Source organism: Botryllus schlosseri, chromosome 7 (assembly GCF_051294905.1).
Source record: "Botryllus schlosseri isolate E-star chromosome 7, Bs_hap1, whole genome shotgun sequence".
NCBI lineage: Eukaryota > Metazoa > Chordata > Ascidiacea > Stolidobranchia > Styelidae > Botryllus > Botryllus schlosseri.
The window spans coordinates 6,073,793-6,093,934 of NC_137242.1; the positions used below are offsets into that span (position 1 = coordinate 6,073,793).

Here is a 20,142-nt window from a genome sequence, read left to right on the forward strand (position 1 = left end):
CCTGAACAGCATTTATTAACATGATAATTCACTGCTTTCAATTTATAATTTAAATGAATACGCTGGAGAATACAGCTGACATTTTTGACTCGACCCGCCAACGTATTTTTTTGATTTTCATTTGGCCCGCGGAGAAAAATATTTGCCCACCCCTGGCCTAGGCCTAGGTGGGTGTCTGATTTCAAAGATTATTCCAAGTCGTTTCGACACATTCCGATCTATTATTGTATCGAAATTTTTTAGTGTATTGAACTGATAAAAGTTTCTATTAATAAGCCGAAAACGAAATGTCTCTCGCGATAGAGCTGTAAGACGCAAGAGATCAGCTTTTCTCAAAATCAAACCAATTTTCCGCAGAAACGATATCACTCAATATAGACGGCTGATATCGGAATGCCGAAAAATGTTACATTCTTGTAAATAGGAAAGTTGGGAAATTTTTGTTATAGTCGTAACGATTCCAGCAGTCTCTCAAAAGTTTTGAAGGTTGTTCGCTCCTATCCTGGGGTTGGCTCCTGTATCACACCATCCTGCCGATCACTGCCGGGGGTATCGTTACTTGTGATGAGAAGTCGAACGCCGTCACTCCAGTCTTATATACTTTCCGTCGGTTAGCAGTATCCTTCCACATTTCATTCAAGGAAGAATGCGGTTGAGAGAGATCAGATTTATTCTCGTCTGCTCTGATGCTTTGACGATGGAGATGCGATACAACCTTTCGGTAAAATTATCTAGTCTGAAACAACATAATGTTTCTCCTCCACGCTATCCTTGAATGCAAAGCGGCGAGCAGGATAGCCACGGATACCAGTTTTTCGAGTCTTTAGTCCAGGGGTTCTCAACTTCCCTCGTATAACGGGCCGCATTTTCACACTAAAAGACGCCGCGGGCCGCAGAACTTTATCACCATGTATTTGTGAACCACTTTTAAATTTAGGCTACTGTAGCCTATTTACCAGTCTTATACGGGAATTTACTACATTTTCATGCATTCTAAAGCATTAATGGAGAGCGTTCGTAAGTTTGCAGTTGCTGTTTTTTGTAAGGATATCTATCTTCAAGTGTTTCAAGTAGTCTAAATTCCTTCATGGAGCGTACATTCTATTCGTTGCCATGTTGGTATGTGTACCCTTCAAACCCTTCCACCAGAGAACCGAACTCGCAGTTTCAATGCGTGAGAGAGAGCAAGTATAAAATTACGGTGACATTTTCGTTGCAGAGGTCATTATCACTTTGAGCTCTCAGTGCTATAACAAGTCAGACGTTCGGGGACATTTCTGAGCAAACCAATCAACTCTTCCCCTTTCCTTCCATGACTGGAGCCTTACACCAATAGTTACAGAAGTCAGCTTGGTCAAATTGATGTTTTTCACTGGTCCCCTTTTCACGTTTGCCCCTTCAGCATTTCCTCTGGAAATATGTCCACTCTGATAAAACGCACCTGGATAATTAGCTATGCAATGTGTCATGTGTGTGCACTGTGCAGTGTGCATTAATTGTGTGCAGTCGATGGATTCGTCCAATGCTAGGCTAAAGTAGTCTATGCGTGTCAACGTCTTTCAAAACATGCGATAAAAGATCGACTGAGATAGCTGTTAGGCCTACTCTTCTGGTGACTGTTGATTGCTGAATCAGACAACTGTAGCCTTGAAATTTGTCAGGTGATATTGAACTTGCTGCTAAGTTCCGGAAACAGCGAATATTCGCACAGTACGTTAAATTTTTATTGAAGTCACACATTCTCTAGCAGACTCTTCGGTTTATCGATATTCCAAGCAATTTTGAACAATGCGTCTGTCACGTCGTCGGCAATTTTAAAAATGCCTCGAAATATGGATTGCGGGGCTTGACACCAAGCTAGCAACGTTTTCTCTAAGATCAGGCGTTATGTATAACTCCAGACGAAACTATCGTGCTATCATTTGAAGCTTCTAGGCTTTGTTACAACAACTGTTCTTCGACAAATGTGACACATCGGTCTTCCATAACGATACTGTACCAGTAGTTATTGCGTTCATATTGAAAGATGTCGCGGGCCGCAAAAGAATCGTCTGCGGGCCGCATGCGACCCGCGGGCCGCGGGTTGAGAACCCCTGCTTTAGTCCGACACGGGCCGGGGTTGAACCCACTACCTACCGATCAAGAAGTCGGACGCATCACCATTATGCCAACACTTGATTAAAAAAAACACGCCTTTCTACTCACGAATTTCGCCTGTTATAAAATTCAGTTATATGCAATGCAATTCTAAGTATACATCGGAATTTATATCTGGTTCAATAAAGATTATACATGCTGGCGCGGTTGTTTGTTTTATTCACGACATTGGCGCTTTTAAACTCTGATGTCATTTCCGCCCATACATTAAGTTCAGTAACATCAATCTTTGTGAAGTCTTTTCAGTCATTACAGACGACTTCCATTCACCTGCTCTTCCGCTCTCCCTCTCGTTTTTCGTGCGTCCGTAACTTGAGTCGTAGCTGCCGACTTTTTGACTCGGCTCACCATCACTCTGGGCTTTTACACACACTGCAATCGCAGCGAGGTTAGCGAGGAGGAACCCAGATAAACCTCCGACACATAGGCCCGTATTCAAGAAACCTTACTCAGTGCTCAAACTCATTTTGCGTCAACATTGCGTAAGAATCGGTATTCAGAAAGCGAAGCGAGAGAACGAGTTTGAGTTCGACTGGAGTCGAACTTGGCACTCTTTCGAGTTCTACTTTTGTGGTTATGGTATTCAATGACGATCTCGAAATGCGTCGTTTGAGAAAGCGTTTTCCGAGTCAAGCCGTGGGCAGACTCAAGGCCTTACTCATTCCCTTTTTTACGGTTTGGCCCTGAATATTTTGCAAAAATTGCGCTGTGAGCATGTTTGGTGCCTGAATTCACAATTTCAACTGTAATATATAGCACCGTTCATGTTCGAAATCAAGAAATCATGTTCTAGCGCCGTATGGCTTCATCGTTGGCTGCGTAGGCTATTCCCAAATCGGCGGACATTTTCATCACAAAGGTTTCCGATGGATTCCCAAAATCGGTTAATTCCTCACAACGCTCGGTTTTTTCACTTAATATAAAACTTAGCATCAGGATATGTAGAAACGAATGGAAAATGAATGTTACTGAAAAACCACACACAAGCTGTTGTGTACAACAGCGATCCTCCAATCCTAGCAAGAACCGAATCCTCGGCGATGCGTACAAATGCACTACACGATGGTAGATGACCAGGCGCTTTACGAATGTACGCAATGTTAGATCACAGCAATACAGTTGATAAAACCGTCCGTCCCTGTGTATGGCGAAAATATCAACAACGCGGTACCAATACCCATCATCAGTAATCCAATAAATAGCTTGTGCTTATGCCTGAAAACTTCATTATTTGAAAGTATTTGCTTTGGCTACTATACAGTGTGTCAAATAGTCATGTTATTGAGCGGTGTTATTTCGTCTATACATCCGGCGTATGATTTTAATACAATAGAAGTGGTCGAACCACTGTCATTGGTGTCGTGACGCTGGGGCTTAAGCAACTATGCCACTAGCTGACCCACTGTTGGATCGGTTACAAATCCTTGCTGTGTCGTGGTCTACTGGTCTATGTAGTGTATAGGTGTATACAAGACAGGCTGTTGTATGTTACGTCAAAGTAATAATATGAATGAGGTTAGGTCCGACAAAGAAAAGACAGACGCAGCGAATGCGCAACGCAGGCAACCTTCTGGAGTCAGATTACTCATCAATAGCAGTGGCGGCTCGTGACAATATCGGGTGGTGGGGCAAGGGCTGCAAGCGACTTTTTATCAAGATGACGTCACAATGGCGTTTTCCAACGTAAACAAGTAACTTTATGATGGTAACGGTAACATGAATTTCCCAGCAACAGTGATTTTAACGTATGTGCCACGAGAGGTCCGCTGGTGAGCTGTGACTTGAAGTGTGGTAACTGCGTAAACGGCGTACGCAACAAAGATTCAACACGGTTCATGTTCGCATTAGACCTGACTAATTATCTGCAGAAATGGAAATGACTATAACTCGAGAGATAGCGTAAGCCTAATTGGAAAGGTCAACGAATTCGGACAGATACGCAATTGTTATCTCTAGGGCTGGGCAAAATCGAGTACCTGAGTGATTCGATTCTGAATCACGAAATATGCTTCGAGTCGAGTCGAGTAATCGAGTATCACTCATTATGACGTCACAACAGGTTGTACTATGTCGAAGTCCAAATATGAACCTTTTATCCCACCACAAAGAACGTAATGCCTGTTATCCATCACATTAAAGATACTTTGGTATTTTTTCGACCATACCGATTTCATTGCACTTCTTAACAATTTTGTTGGATGATAATGACTTCGGAAATGTATTATTTCCAGTGACGTTCGTAGCTTTAAACTGTGCCTGGTATGCTCAAACACGGCCAATCAAGGTTTCACGGCTTCCTCAGTGGAAAATAGTATCAAAAACTATAATTCTCGTCAGTAAATTAACTTACAGTTGCGAGGACCGTATAATTTCAGTACTCGAAAACATCGTCTTTTACTACTCGACTCGAATCATTAAAATTACTACTCGATTCAGATTCGAGTACTCGAATCATTTTGCCCAGCCCTAGTTATCTCATAGATTGGGCCTGTCCTATTGAATCCAAAACATCATTGTAAAGGACTAAGAATAGCAGCCTCGGAAATTTGGTCTCGGTACAGCATAAGAGATTTTGGCCTTGAAACTGGAGACTGTAACACGACACATACGTTTTTATTACTGTCTTATAGGTCTGCTGCGAAATCGCCTTTGAAAAATATATTACCGAATAAATACGTGGATGAAAGCCTTAAACTTGGTACACTGTTACATGACATTATCGAGAAGTGGCCTCATGGCCCTTTTCGGTATGGTACACTGTCAAAATTAATGCGAACAGACCAACACCGAATTTTGCGTAAAATTTACTGAGGAATAGGCTGATCAAGTGACGAGGGGTTGTACGCAAATGGCTTGAAGGCCACAATTTCACGGTGAAATTGACATTGGAGAATATACGATCAAAGTAAATATTTGAATGCAAACTGAGAATGATATCATCATCTCACTTAACGTTACCGCAGATACACCGGCTTTTGCGTGAAATCCGCAATGTGTTGTAGGCTAAAGTGTCAGATCGGAGCACATCTTTACCATACTCGACCTTGATAACGAAATTACTGCCCTAATCATTGAGTGTCAACCTTGAGACTTGGCACAGCGTTCGATACTAAAATCAAGACATACCGTGCAAAAGCTTATGACGGATCTAGGTAAGGAGCATCGTTAAAATCAATAGAGACCAATACCGGCTTTGCGTATAATCTGTTAGCGATAAATGACGAGTCAGCTCTCACTCGAATTAGGAAACGAAATAACCACTAACACAGTTCAGTGACAAACTTAAAACTTGGTACAGCGTTCGATACTAACATTAAGACTTACCGTGCCAAATGTCATAACCGATCTCAGTATTGAACACCGTCAAAACCAATGGATACCAATACCGGCTTTTGAGTAAAATCTGTTTGCGATACATGACGGATCAGCACACACTCAACTTCGGAAACGGAATTACTACCCTAAACTTTAAGTAGAAACCCTGAAACTTGGGGCAGTGTTAAATACCACCATCACGACATGACATAACAAGTTTCAAGAGTTTTCATGGTGTGAAACCCCATTAAAATCGACCTATACCAACAAAGGTCGACTAAACGCATATGACGGTAACAGAGTTCAGCTATAGATACGATTGTTACATCACACCTTAAGGGCACAGAGCTATCGTGCCCCGGTTGCTGGGTAATTTTATGAATAGGAGAGAGTAAATCACCGTTTCTTTATTATGCGCGGTTTTGAGAGAATAGACAGTGAAAGCTTGTTATGAGCGCTACCGGGGCAAACCCCGGCTAGGCATTCGCAAAGCGAAAACACAGAAGAGAATTTGATTTTCGCATAGACTTCGCTATATATGGGCATTTACAAGCGAAAGGACAAGAAGTATACGATTTTCGCTGTGATTTCGGTTTATATAGATAGGTGTGCGTCTATAAATGGTAAAGAATTGTTATTGAACAGAATTTTAGGTGGGGCAATGCCCCAGTTGCCCTATAGGACGAGCCGCCACTGATCAATAGCAACACATAAACATTCACCTGCGTTACAGGGAGCTAGTAAGTAGAGTCTCGTGTGTGTCTATATATCGATCAGTCGTTCGCTCCAGCATCGAGTATGGAATGCCGGCGTACTTACTTGCGCCGGCTACCCACCTGAAGAATATCCCGACCATCCAGAGAACACCCTTCCGGATCTGAAGAGTTCTCCATTTGCATACTTCAAATCGAATGTGGGGTACAAGTGTATTTCTATGAATTACTGCTGTCACCTATTGAACCAGGATTTTTCTCCAGCTAAACTATATTGAAGAAACCTGGCACGATATTGATAGTGTTGTGAATCCTAACTTTCAGTCGTTCAACACGTATACTAAATCATCGCTATTCAATGCTTTCAGAGAGGACAGGTACAGGTTTCTCTCGTCTCCGCCATGGTTGTTGCCCCACCATGTTGATGTTTCTCTCCTCGGAGAAGGTTTTTTACGTGACGTTTTCGGAGCCTACTACCAGATTTGTTCAAGTCATATTTCCTAACATTGCGGTGCACACACGCCTGTATACAGACGGGTCTAAATATCTATATTCGGAGGGTAAGCGGCTTTTTTCATCCCATCACTTGATGTATTAGTAGCTGAGGCTTGTTCAGTTGAGCATTCTGTCTTGTCGACGGAGCTCATAGCAATCGACAAATCGCTGAGGTATATCTCCAGAAACCGCCACTGGTTAAACAAATTTCTTATAATGTCAGGCCGTTCAAGATCACTAGTTTGCATTCGAAATTCCAACTTGCATCCTATATTGGTTCATGAAATTGTATGCTCTCCGAAGCAATTGAGATGATGTGCCTCAGAGTGTCATCCTTCTAGATCCCTGGCCACGTTGGCATTCGCGACAGTGAAAATGCGGACAGAATGGCGAAGACTGATTCTGACACACTTATCGGGATTTACCGGTTTTCTCGAAACAAGAAGCTCGTCATATAATACGTCCCCAGTGCATGACATTGCGGGATCAGGAATATGGCATTTCCAAAAATGGACTTCGATATAAATCCTTTTAGCCGTGATTCATCCCCTGATCACGGAAACTGGCTAATAGATGGAATATTTTTCGCTTGCAATATGGTCACTACCGATTAAACGGCCATTTGTTTAAAATTGGAATAGTATGTACTAGGGATGGTGTGAACGTGAGGTTCACGTTCGCGTTCTGTGTGTGAACCTCGGAAATTTAGAGGTTCACGTTCACAAACGAACCTTGGTAGGTTCTGCACTGTGAACCTTTTTCATATATTACAATTTTCACGTCATTATCACACCCTTGGTTGAAATTTATTGCATTTAAATTGCGGGCCACTCGATGCATGGCGCTGGGAGAATAAAAATCAGCACTAACTAAACGAGCATGCACCTTGAAAATCGAAATATCCAGCTCTCTGTTTGTGAATATTTAATGACTCTATGCTGTGAACTTGACCCGCAATCACGCAACATCAAAAGCGAAGTACGCTACATGTAAACAGTCAGCGAATGATGCTTATTCAACCAATCAATGAAATTGATATCGTTGTCTGATGTAAAAAAATCAAGCTAGCGTACAGGGTCCATCTCGATTTCATGTGTTTATTGTATCATAATAACCAAATCCGTGCGATTGGGGTTTTGGCTACCGCTGTATAATTTGTTAATGGGGTAAAACCCGTTTTACACTCTGCTCAATATCAACGTAGCAACACTCAGACGCCGAATACCTTGTCCGTTCTGGCCTAGACCGTTAAGGCGTAAGCTTATATTCCCTTGCAAGTACTCGACGGAAGATATGTATTTCAGCATTGCGGCATTATGTGGCGCGAGTCGTCGCTATAGGTATCATTCACATTATTATAGGCTGTCACTTCACTGAAATTTAGGGCTGGAATTGACAAAATGACGTCACGTGACGTCATGAGGTTCACGTTCGCGTTCACACAGAACCTTTCAAAAAGGTTCGCGTTCACACGAACCTGAACCTTTCAGAGGTTCACACCATCCCTACTATGTACCCTGCGTTTTGTAGTTACTGTCGCTACCCCGAAACCGTGGATCATATTTTTAATTAGTTTTCCAATACATGATTTTCATCGCAGATTTCTTATCGATAAATGTGTACAATTAAAAGCGAATTGATGTATTGCCGACTTGATCATTGATTCTCGCAAAACTCCTCAGGTTGTTGAATTTGTATTTTCGTGCAACCGCAATATGTAACTCCAGTGTATTATGCAATTCCCACATTTTCTTGACTCATCGCCCCTTTATCAAGTTCAACACAAATTTTCTCCTTTCGATATCTACGGATTTACCTCATATTATTGGGATACAACATATGCCGGTGTATAGTACAATTGTCACAGAAATTATCCTTTTAATTTTTATATTTACAATTAACGAAGGCTTTCTTGAGAAGCCAGACGCTATTATCCCATATAGTTGCGACTTTCTCATGGTCGAATCGGGTAAAAATCCGTTGATTCTTTCCAATTAGAAACGCCGGGAGTACGCTGTATACCAGGGGTGTCAAACTCGAATTATGTCGCGGGCCGGATTCGAACCTTCAAGTAGCTCGCAGGCCGCACCAGTCAACTGATTTCAAAATATTACAGTCAAGCATATATAGACGCGTCATATGCAGAATGAGCCGTCTTCACGTGTACTTTTGGCCGTGTTAATTAAACATATCTCACGGGACGTTGTAACATTTTCGCCACCCATCAACCCCCCCCCAAGTCGCCCCCTTTGGTATTTTCGCCCCCTTGTTTCTCAGAATCGCCCCATGAGGGCGATATCGCCCACGTTGTGAACCACTGGTGTAAACGCTTTTTGTAACCTGAGTGTTTGAACTTCATTTCGATATTTTGTAATTATTTCATATGTGTCCAATGTCATTTACCACGTTGCAAAAAGCCGTCACGCGATAACAACCAAATCTTTTTGTTTAATAATACAAAAACAACAATTACCAATACCTGCGAACAGAACGAAAGTCTGACTTGTAGTGTCAATAGAAATAGCGGAATTTCGGTTTAAAGATTTCTCACAGATACATGAAGATTTAATATATGTGATTCCGCTTGTCGGAAGTGCCCTTGGGGATTAAAATGGAATTGGACTGTAACACAATAAATTCATATTTTTGAATTTTTGTGATGTGGCTCTTTTGAAATTAAGATTCCTGATATGCGTTTCGAGCATGAAGCATGTCTTCCCACCCCTGGTATATAGATATAGTGTCTCTTACATAACATGTTCTTCCGTTTTTAAAACACGCCGCCTGAAAAGAACTGTTATGCCTGTACTAATATCGTGGAATTCCGGTACATTTTCCCTTTCTTATAAATTATCTTGTGGCTCGTACAATTATATGTTAATTCTGCGGTTGACAGTTATTTTAGCAACGGTGGCCTTTGATTAGGCTACTTTCAGTTATTCGTCTAAAATTGTATTTTCTTCATATTTCTATTCTGTGTTGGTTTCAAAATCGAAGCGTTCATGATGCCAAGTCCCCTGTCTATAAACTGGGTGAAATTCCAATCATTCCGATACACACTCATGTTGATCCTTGTACAATTCAACGAAAAGTAATAATAAATGTTAAGGCGATATAAAATCAAAGTAGCATTAGCTTGGCTTTAGATATTGAATCTACTTGCATATATGATTCAGATAAAAAAAAAACGGTGCTTTTCGGTTGGTCCCTATGTCCGTTTAAGCACTTTACACTGGAAATCGGAAGGTGATGAGGTACGGGCAATAGTCCCTGCATAGGTTGCAAATCGGTTGAAATCCTGTAAAGATATCATCGAATCAATCTATGCAAACCAAGCTTTCCGTTGAGCTTGTTTGCATAGACTTACTTTTCCTGAACTTGGAACATTTTCTCTGGTATGTTGCTCGTCCGTTTTTTATAACCTTTCGACAAAAAAGGTGTTTGCAGTTTTCCAATAACTTATGGAATTTTCGAACTGCGGCTGCTTCTGTAACAGGGGTCGTTGTTGTTTCGGCAACATAGGCCGTGGTTGCTTCAGCCACAGCGGCCGTGGTTGTGTCCGGCTCTTGGTTTTCATCTAAATTTTAATTTCACTTAGTATTTCTATTCCCTAAATATCTCAGGTTGTTACTGTTTGGTGTGAATGATAATTCGACATCATAGGTCATTTTTCAGCAGGCAGATACTATTTTCTGAGAATCCTGAATCCTTAGCTTATTATAATCAATAATCGTATCAAGTTATATTTTCATCTGAACAAGACACACGCAATGTACAATGAGATAAGACACAATGCGATGTAATGAATAGATGGGAGTTGCAGTCGCAGTTGCAGTCTCTTAAACTGGCACCTCTCTCAGCCTAGTGCCCGATATCACAGTTCGTTTTCGGTGCGAGTCTCTATGCAGCGGCTCTTTCTTGCTCTTTCCATTTTTAGTGAGTGCGTATTCTTTCATCGTGACATCGGGGGACTTTTTTGTTAGAACAGCGACGCGGGGGGAAAGGAGCCCAGAAAACCACCGACGCGGAATCGAAGCTGGCCGCCCGTGCGGTAGGCGCTTATAGTCACTCTACGCTATCTCCCCCGTTAGCTGCCGACTTATAGCACGGCCCACTGTATTTGTTGACTTTTGTAAGGCACCGCTAACGCGGATCAGATGGCAACAAGGAGCCCAAACCAACCTCACACACTTATATGTATAGATTCTTGATTGGAGCGCGGTTTATAGATCTCGGTGAGATCTCGTCAACTCATTACCCGTGTCATCAATGTGACTGCGACTGAAATCCTTGATAAATCCAAAATGCACTCACCTTGAGCGTTGCATAATCCGATGGAAAGAATGGCGAGTAAGACGACAGCTAAGATCAAAATTGCCTTCATGGTTGCAGATATTCTAAGCGTGCCACAGGATCCGAATTAACGTAGTTTTTCCAGCTCTTCGTGTACATTGGAACGAAGTGCACTGATATCCTAGCATAACTTTCGCCCGCTTTATATATAATATTTTGCGATACAGCCGGATCTATTCACCTCCCGAATACACTGGCTTCGTCAATCACAGTTAATTTATCTTTGGGGTGTAAAATAATTTTATGACTACAAGCCAGTACGGAGAAAATATGTAGTGTACGCCTTACTACACGAAGAATTACTCACGGAAGAACGGGTTGTGTTGTAACGCAAGAAACATGTTTGTTTATTCTGTATTCAATTTGCAAATGCAGGTCGAAATATTTTATTGGTAAATCCCAGGAGAAACCATGAGGATACTAATTGCAATAATATATTTGAGGCATGTCACGCGTGCCTCGAAAGGGATTGTCAGCAATCACTTACGTGCTAACTTACGTTTAAGCAGACTTTTTTCTTGCCTGTAAAGGAACTATGATGTTGAGTAGTGTCACAGTGTACATGCGTTACTCACGGAGGAACGGGTTGTATTGCAGCGCAAGAATCGAGTGCATTCTGTATAGACAAAGTGCACGACTCGCATCATGCCGTAACTCCATAGTCAGCAAGCAATTTGTGCCTTCAGGCAGCGACAGAAGTATAACCAATTTGCTAATGCAGGTCGACATATTTTATTGGTAAATCCAAGAACGAACCACGAGGAAACCAATTGCAATAATATAATTGAGACATGTCATGCGTGCCTAGAAATGGATTGTCACCAACCGCCTTCGTGCTAAATCATGTTCAAGCAGATTTTCTCCATGCCTGTAAATCAAACTGATGTTGACTAAGTTTGCAATATGTTGCATTAGGCATGAGCTCCGAATAAGCAACCATAATCGGAATCCCATCGACTTAGGCGTCTACTGTCAGAAAAAGGTTTTACCAAAATTATAAATTTTATCATAATGAATTATTGGTCATTTTCTTAACATAAGAAAATGATCATCAGTATACTTATCATTGGGGTTGCATTTGAAACAAAAATCAATCAGAAACAAACATATTTAAAACAAGGCCCTTGTTTAAAACATTTTCTGAAGCTATGACATCACGACTATTCGATTGTGACGTCGTAGTGAATTGATATTGACAATTGAAAACACAGGGTAAATATAGCTGCTTTACTAAATATCTGGACTATTGCTGTTGAACCGTCTATTATGAGGGTTCCAATCTTCCCACATCGATACGTCAGCTATATCGGGTGGAAATTGTCCGTAGGCTCATACAACATGTTTTATGGAAAGTATTTACACTATCGTGGCATAATTTTACAACATAAAAAAAACATAATTTTTTTAAAGGCCTTAGTTCAAAACACTGTTTGAAACATTTTTTAAACAAAGTGTTTTAAAACACCGTTTGTTTTAAATGCAACCCTACTTATAACCAACATATCTGTAACTATGAATGTGCCGATATTCGCATCAAATTTATGATGGTTCCTGTCGTCTTTGATATCTGGAATGATACTTGAAGTGTCATTGCCTGGCACACTCATTGTTATATTACTACAGTAATATATTACCATTGGGCTGGACAAAATCGACACCTTCGGGTGATTCGATTCCGAGTCAGAATGTTTCAGAATGTGTCCCCTTTGGGACCACAACGACAGACGCAACAACACGTTTGCTGTTTGATATATTCGTAGATGTTTTCGACTATACAATGGTCATTTGCACATTCTTCATTAGAATTCTGTAGCTGCCGACTCGTAGGACGATCATACTTCTAGGCTATTCAAGACCCGCATAAGCGGATCGGGTGGCCAGATGGAGCCTATAGATCAGGGCCGGGCTACATACGGCCCGCGGGCCGGATCCGGCCCGCGACGGCATTTTGTCCGGCCCGCGGGCAGCTTCCCGTCTTACATGATGATGTGGCCCGCGGCCGATCAGTCTGCCGAGATTCCCCACTACTTGCTTACTACATCAAATTTTAGTGACTGTATATTAATATATTCGTGTGTACGCACTGTGCAGCGTGCCAGAGTGGAGTTCACTAGTAAGTTTGTCGAAGCGAGAAGACTTGAATTGTCAGCATTTACTATGTACTTGACCCCATGTGATAATCATGGTGTTTGTCGACTGCAATGGTCATTTACAGCAGGGCGATATTTGTTATTTTTGATTGCGTAACCGCCAACTGGTAGCACGGCACACGTCCAGGCTTTTGTGAGACACCGCCTGATAGTTATGCCGATGAGATGGCGAGGAGGAGCCTAGATAAACCTCCAACACTTTTGTAACAATTCTAGAATCGGACTCGAACCCACAACACATTTGGTATTGTAGCTGTGGATTATACCAGCACTGCACTATCTCGCCACCCACCCAACCCTAATGAATTGATATCTTGGTAAATTTGGGGTAACAGGCTTATCGAACGACTAAAATTTTAAATTGAGGATTGCACCTTGTGTTGATTGATCAGAGAGAATCAGACATGGCGGTGCATATATGACTGTTGGTCTCAAGATGGGGGCGTGAAAGCATCTGAAGGGGACGCGAAGTCACAGTTAACTGAAATTTTTTTTCTCGTTTCGCGCGATTTACCTCAAGCTCATGGTGTTAACTGTATCTATTGTCAGAATTTCATTTTTGAAAATTCTCTCATCAATAGCCATAACCTTTATTGCCAATAAACTATCCGTTGGAATGGCTAGCATGGATGGCGCGGAATTTCTCACTATGAAAAAGGGCAGGCGTGTTAAAAAAAGCTTGAGAACCACATGAAAATGCTGTTCTCAAATCCACATTCTCTTCGTCATTATTGGCGAGAAATTGCTTTGAAATAACGTTCCTTCGTTAAAATACTATCATTAAATACGATTTATTCCAAGTATAATGTATATGTGAATAAATGGGTAGATCATGTATCGATTCAGCAATCCGGCCCGCCAAGTACTTAATTTTCCTATATCCGGCCCGCCGACTGGAGAAGTTGCCCGCTCCTGCTATAGATAAAGCTTCAACACGTGGAAAGGTATTTTGAAGTCGACCTGATCGGACTCAAGACAGCAACATATCGATGCTGCAGCTGTCCATCATACCACTACTCGGTCTCGCCACGACAGTAAGTTTACTTGATGGTCAAAATTGATACTGTGTAAAATTGAGCACCTGATTCGATGTCGATCTGAGTATGAAGCGTGGAATCGATCGATTATTTGATTGTCACTTAATATGACGTCATACACCAATAAGAGGGGCATGAAGTGTCCAAATACGTATTTTCTATGATACCACGAAACAACTAATTATATTATTTCCGACAGGAATATGTCTATGTGATTTGAGACGATAATAAGGAAGGAAGGAAAGGAAGGAAAGGACGTAGTTTATTTTTGTCCTTGATGTTTTTGCGGCTTATACACCGACTCATGATACACATACACACGATCTGCGCATACGCATATCATGAGTGCATGATGTGCATATGCCGCTGGACAAGGAAGGTACAGATATAGCCTTGTACGGCCTTCTAAGTCTTGCACCACCCCTCCTTGCTATCCCAGTATTGCATGAGCGCCAAGCAGGGAAGCCATGGATACCAGTGTTACTAATCAGGTCTTTGGTCTGACCCGGCCGGGGATCGAACCCACGACCTACCGATCAAGAAGCCGGACGCTTTACCACTACGCTATCTTGACGGTCAATAATACAGGTCGGTGAATATTCTGTAGAGCAGGGGTCACCAACACGCGGCCCGCGAGGTCATATTTTGCGGCCCGCGCTCCGATTTGAGATTTCGGAAGAACGATAAGTAAAGCATTTAGAAATGCTGAAATTTATTTCAGTTCCGGAATGTTATTGTTGTTGTTGTTGTTGTTGTTGTTGTTTCAAAATAGGCTATTCGCCGGTGTCCAACATCACTACTCCTCCCTGTCTGAAACGGCTTCGACGCTGCCAACAGCATGCTATCGAGGGAGAATCAGCCGATGTGAATGGACATATTGGCTTGACCAGACACCAGTGTTGGGATCAAGTCACTACCTTCGAGTCACGAGTCATCTCGAGTCATTGCAGATTTTGACTCGAGTCAAGTCAAGTCAATCAATTTCGAAGGTGACTCGAGTCAAGTCAAGTCACTCGATTTTCGGAGGTGACTCGAGTCAAGTCGAGTCAAGTCAAGTCAAGTCACGAGTCAAGTCACAATTCAAGTCAAATTGAATCTTCGACGTATGAGTGATGATTCAAAGTCGTAACATTTCGCCAGCTGCATGAAAGAGATTAATTGGCCATTTAGCTTGAATCAAATAACGAATATAAAGTTAAATATACAAGCAAAAAGACGATGTATCGCACGCGCACACGTAGAACTGCTAATAAAATACGTCATTAACTAGTTACAATCTACAGTCTGTTATTATCAGCCAGAATAGAGGATCGAATACGAAGCTTCGAGAAGTTTAAACAAATTGATATGGTACTATACACCACCCATCTACGCACATCCGTGAGAATATGAACGTATAAACCATATTCATTCGATTTAAATCATAGAGGAGGGTTGGTAAAGGTGGGTACTGCTCAATGTAAGTGCTCAGTCGACTAAGAAACAGAGATACGTTTCTATTAATCTACTACTACTACTACTACTACTACTACGACAACGTATGCCGTGATCATTTCGTTTGCGGTCAATTTATTTGTGATGTAACAATGGAGGACCAGTGAAAGGTACAATAAGTGAATGACTGACTGGTTGCTCTCACAAGTGTCAGCGCCGTATCGCGAATAATCCGAACGTGCACATGATACAATGATTTAGTCGACACTGTTTGCTTACTGATGACTTGAAATTGACTCGTAAATTTTGCTCCGAGTCACGAGTCAATCCACATTTTTTATGCGTCGAGTCAAGTCACGTCAAGTCCTTTTTGCAAAGTGACTCGAGTCAAGTCAAGTCATACGAAAAAGTTGACTCGAGTCTGACTCGAGTCAAGTCATGACTCGAGTCATCCCAACACTGCCAGACACTGCTAATACCAAGACGATTAGAAAACGACTTTCAGACTTTCAGGCAACGGCTTTCCCCCAAGATCAAGCTTTAGGAGGAGACAGTCTTTCAGCTATAACGTGTCTCGCCAGCCCCAATATTGATTCCTTAGTGTAGTGGTTCTCAACCTTTTTGTCTTCGCGGACCCCTTTTGCACCATCACGGACCCCCGCAAAGCCCCCACGTTATAGCAAAAATTTAGCTCAATTATCGCGGAACCGTCATCTGTGTTGTGCAAATATGAACTTTAGGGTAGTGATAAACAGCAATAAAATGACTTTTCTTGAAAATATCATCATACTATTTATGTATAAATTGGGAAAAATTTTATTATTTTAAAGCGAATTATGTAGCTGCATTTCTTGAAATGCGCGCGGTTGAGACTTAGAAATCTGCACCGTTGATTTGATATGAACGAGTGCTGAAAATCCATTTTTACAAAGATGATAGCGAATAAAATAATAATGCGTAACGCTTTCGACGACTTTTTCGGGTATTGTTTGTTGTTTGCGGTATTCATGGTGCCTCTCGACTACTATAGTCAATAGTCATTTACAAGGCCGATTTTTCTTCATTTTATTCCGTCTTGTAGCGCGGCCCACTTCCAGGCTTTTATAAGACACCGCTTGCACAGATGAGATGGCCAGGAGGGGCCTAGATAAACCTTCAACACTAAGGTAGGAATTCTGGAGTCGACCTCGGTCGGACTCGAATCCACAACCCACTTGTGCTGAAACTGTGGATTATACCACTACGCTACCTCGCCACGTACACCTTCGGTTATGATCGCAACTCGCAACATATATGATACCAAAATTGAGAAACAGATTTTTAATGAACATATAACGTACAGCCTAGTCATTTCTGTCAAGCAGCTCATCTTGAAGTTATTCTGGAATAGCGGTTATGTATATCACAGGAGAAAATGGAATTTTGCAAACAATTCTATCCAAAACCCCAATAAAACAGCTCGAAACAGGAATATGTTAACTTTTCAGGCTATTGGCAATTTGGCAATTAAAATGAGTTTGCACACTAGAATATTTCATCTCTGATCGGTATTCTGTTTATGTGCACATGGGTCCCGAAGTTATATCAGTTATGAAGCGAAACGGCCACGTGATTTCTTTTAATTAAAAATTACAAATTAGGTTTATCAACCACTTGGAAATTTGAGGTTTTGCGGACCCCCTGAAAATGCTTCTCGGACCCAGGTTGAGAGCCCCTGCCTTAGTGTTTAGTCGATGAAAAATCTTGCCGGTATCGTGCGAAGCTCATAGTTTAAAATAAAATTGATTATCATTCTTGTTGTATTTGTAATACTTTTATAAAGTATTGCTTCTTTTGTGGTAACTATGACCGTCGCCAACGTTAGGGAGCACAACGGTGTACTAACGTAAAGTTTTGAAAGCTAAACTGTATGGCATTTATGTCTCAATATTGCATTCTTTCGGCCCGTGGCCTCTATGAAATTTGAAAAGTGGCCCGCGACCCGTTTTGAGTTGGCGACATCTGCTGTAATAGAACTGCCGTTGCTATGAACGTGGTAACCTTCCGAAACATGTGTTGAATAATTTTCAACTTCGTATCGAGGTTTTAAGGTTTACTCAGTGGCAACAAAGCAACGCATTGACAATTTTCGTTTTAAGAATAATAAGGAGCGTATATATAATTCCAGTACTCAAAACTGATCTCTCACTTCACGAATCGAATCATCAAAATACTCAATACGGACTCCAATACCCGAATCGCTATGCGTACAGTCCGAGTCATGCGGTAGGTCGGAAATAGAACAACAGGTCAAATGACTCATTTGTCAGTTCATTGCAACCGAAAAGTTGTTTCAGTGGGATTTCCCCGACTTCTTTCCCTTCCATGACTTGGCAATACCATACTGTACAATTGTACATCGATGTAGTAGTCAGCAGAGATGAGCATGGATTAGGATTAGGTTTTGAAAAAACAGGATTTGTGAAATTTTGTCGGATTTGGATTGGATTTGGATTAGACATATTTTTCGGAACGGATTAGGATTTGGATTGGATTTACCTATTTTCTGGGAGATTGAAATGTCGTGTGGCGAATTGCTACAAACTTTATTCAGATCAGTTATTAATGTACTTATGGTTACTAAGTTATCTTGAATCAAGTGAATCGTTGGTTGTGAAAGAAAATTTTCGAATCCCTCCATTGCATAAATGAGTATTTTTTCTGAATTTCCAGTTGGAATCGGATTAGGATTGGACATGGACTTGAATATGAAAAAGTTATGGATTAGGATTTGGATTTGAAGGTTCGGATTTGGATTGGATTAGGACACAGAAATTTCAAATCCGCTCATCTCTAGTAGTCAGCCACACACTAAAGTATATCGGGTGGGTCATGTCATGGAATGACAGGAATGAAAAGTGGAATTGGATTTTGCGTAGTCAATCAACAGAACAAAATATTTGGATCGCGTAGCAAAAGATCGGAACCAACTCACCGTGATCGTAAGAATGCAATATCTTATTCGACGTATTGCTCGATCACAAAGGGTAAGCGGACACACCAGCAGTCGCTGTATTTTGATCGAATTCTTGTAACTATGGTGACCCCGAATGCGATCTCCGGGATGAAGACCATACTTCGGAAAGTTATTTGCGACCTGCCGATTGACAGTTAGCTATTTACTGTGGCATGGTTTCAATTTCCACTCGCTACCAGCGGTTTATTGTGTTGTAAAGATTCACGTTAGCAAACGTAAAATGCTAATATTGGTTCTGTGAAACTGCGAGCGAAGCAATCCACATTCCCACAACAGTCGTACATTCACAAGTTGGGATAAAATGGTCAATCAAATAATTAAAACGGTTCTTTTCAATGTGTCACTTCAGTGAGCCATAGTTATGCCCCTCAAATGAGCAGTTGCTATGCCCCTCAGCTGATATACGCCCCGGTGTGGCGCGTGAAGTGGAAATGAATGAAGTAGAAATCTTGTAGATCGCCGGTTTAAGGCATTCATGAGTACAAACACAACGTTTGCGCAATGCGGAGTATTTCTACAATTGACACCTCGATATATTCATTTTATGCGTGCACTTGCCTTTACTCTGTAGTCTTCAATCATAGTCATTACATTTCTTACGACACACTCGCCATATCTGTATTCTACTATATGTAGACAACACCACTTGGTGACAGGAATCCAAACATCGAACAAAACCAGTCTATTAATCTGCATTTTTGTTCATTGCAGATAGGCTAAAACTTCAGCTCCAAACCTGGAAAGCTATTCGTACAGCACGCCCACAGCTCCCGGCGAAAAGCCTATTTTTTCCTTTGGTTCTAAGTTCTAGTCATCTATACTTGTCAGCTATCTTCGTTTATGTCAGGGGAGGGTAACTAATATCCCACGGGCCGGAAAGTTTTCGGTCTTACATGATAATGGGGCCTGCCGTGCCACATACATTTGCGAGCAACCATTTGCGTTCCAATCTAACTGGCCTTCACATGCATTCTTTACTAAGGATTTCGACGTTCGGCACATGGGGAGAGTTCAAAGAACTTGTTGACAACTTTAATCGACCACAGATGTCTCATCGACTCCAACAGCAATTGAAGTATATTACGTAAATAATTTCATTAAATACTGTTTTGGTCTCTATGCTTCAAACTTAAAGTTTACATTAAATACAATTTATTCCTTATACAAGTGAATAGATAGGTTACGCGATTAATGTATATCGATTCCGGTATCCGACCAGTCAAGTAGGCCTACTTCATTTTCCCATATCTGGCCCGCTAAACTGGAGAAGTTGTCGCCCCTGATTTAGATCGAATCTCTGACTTGACCATGTTATTAAAATCGCTGGAAAAGCGTTGGAATTACGACTAATATCGTCCGTGAATAACCGATAAGACAGGATTCCACATATAGAAATTGGCATCAGAGCAATTATAGTTCCGCGAAAGAACAAACCGCTCTTTTTGTATCGCCAGGTTTTAGGAGATACCTGA

General features: G+C 41.4%; 2 protein-coding genes across 4 annotated transcripts in view; both read right to left on the bottom strand.

Annotated features, from left to right (window-relative positions):
* The window catches only part of LOC145443656 (uncharacterized), a 79,236-nt gene that overhangs the window by 55,096 nt on the left and 3,998 nt on the right, over positions 1 to 20,142 (bottom strand). The gene's annotated exons all lie outside the window — the stretch shown is intronic.
* On the bottom strand, positions 9,741 to 11,403 carry LOC145443653 (uncharacterized). Of its 2 annotated transcripts, none has more exons than XM_080321590.1 (3): positions 10,995 to 11,403; positions 10,048 to 10,167; positions 9,741 to 9,978 (listed from the first exon to the last, which is right to left on the bottom strand). In XM_080321590.1, the coding sequence occupies exons 1-3, from the start codon at positions 11,062 to 11,064 to the stop codon at positions 9,908 to 9,910; spliced, it is 261 nt and encodes an 86-aa protein (XP_080177716.1). In that variant the 5' UTR covers positions 11,065 to 11,403; the 3' UTR covers positions 9,741 to 9,907. The 2 variants fall into 2 exon arrangements, with proteins under 2 accessions (XP_080177716.1, XP_080177715.1); XM_080321589.1 differs by having other exon boundaries at positions 10,048 to 10,257; positions 10,995 to 11,365.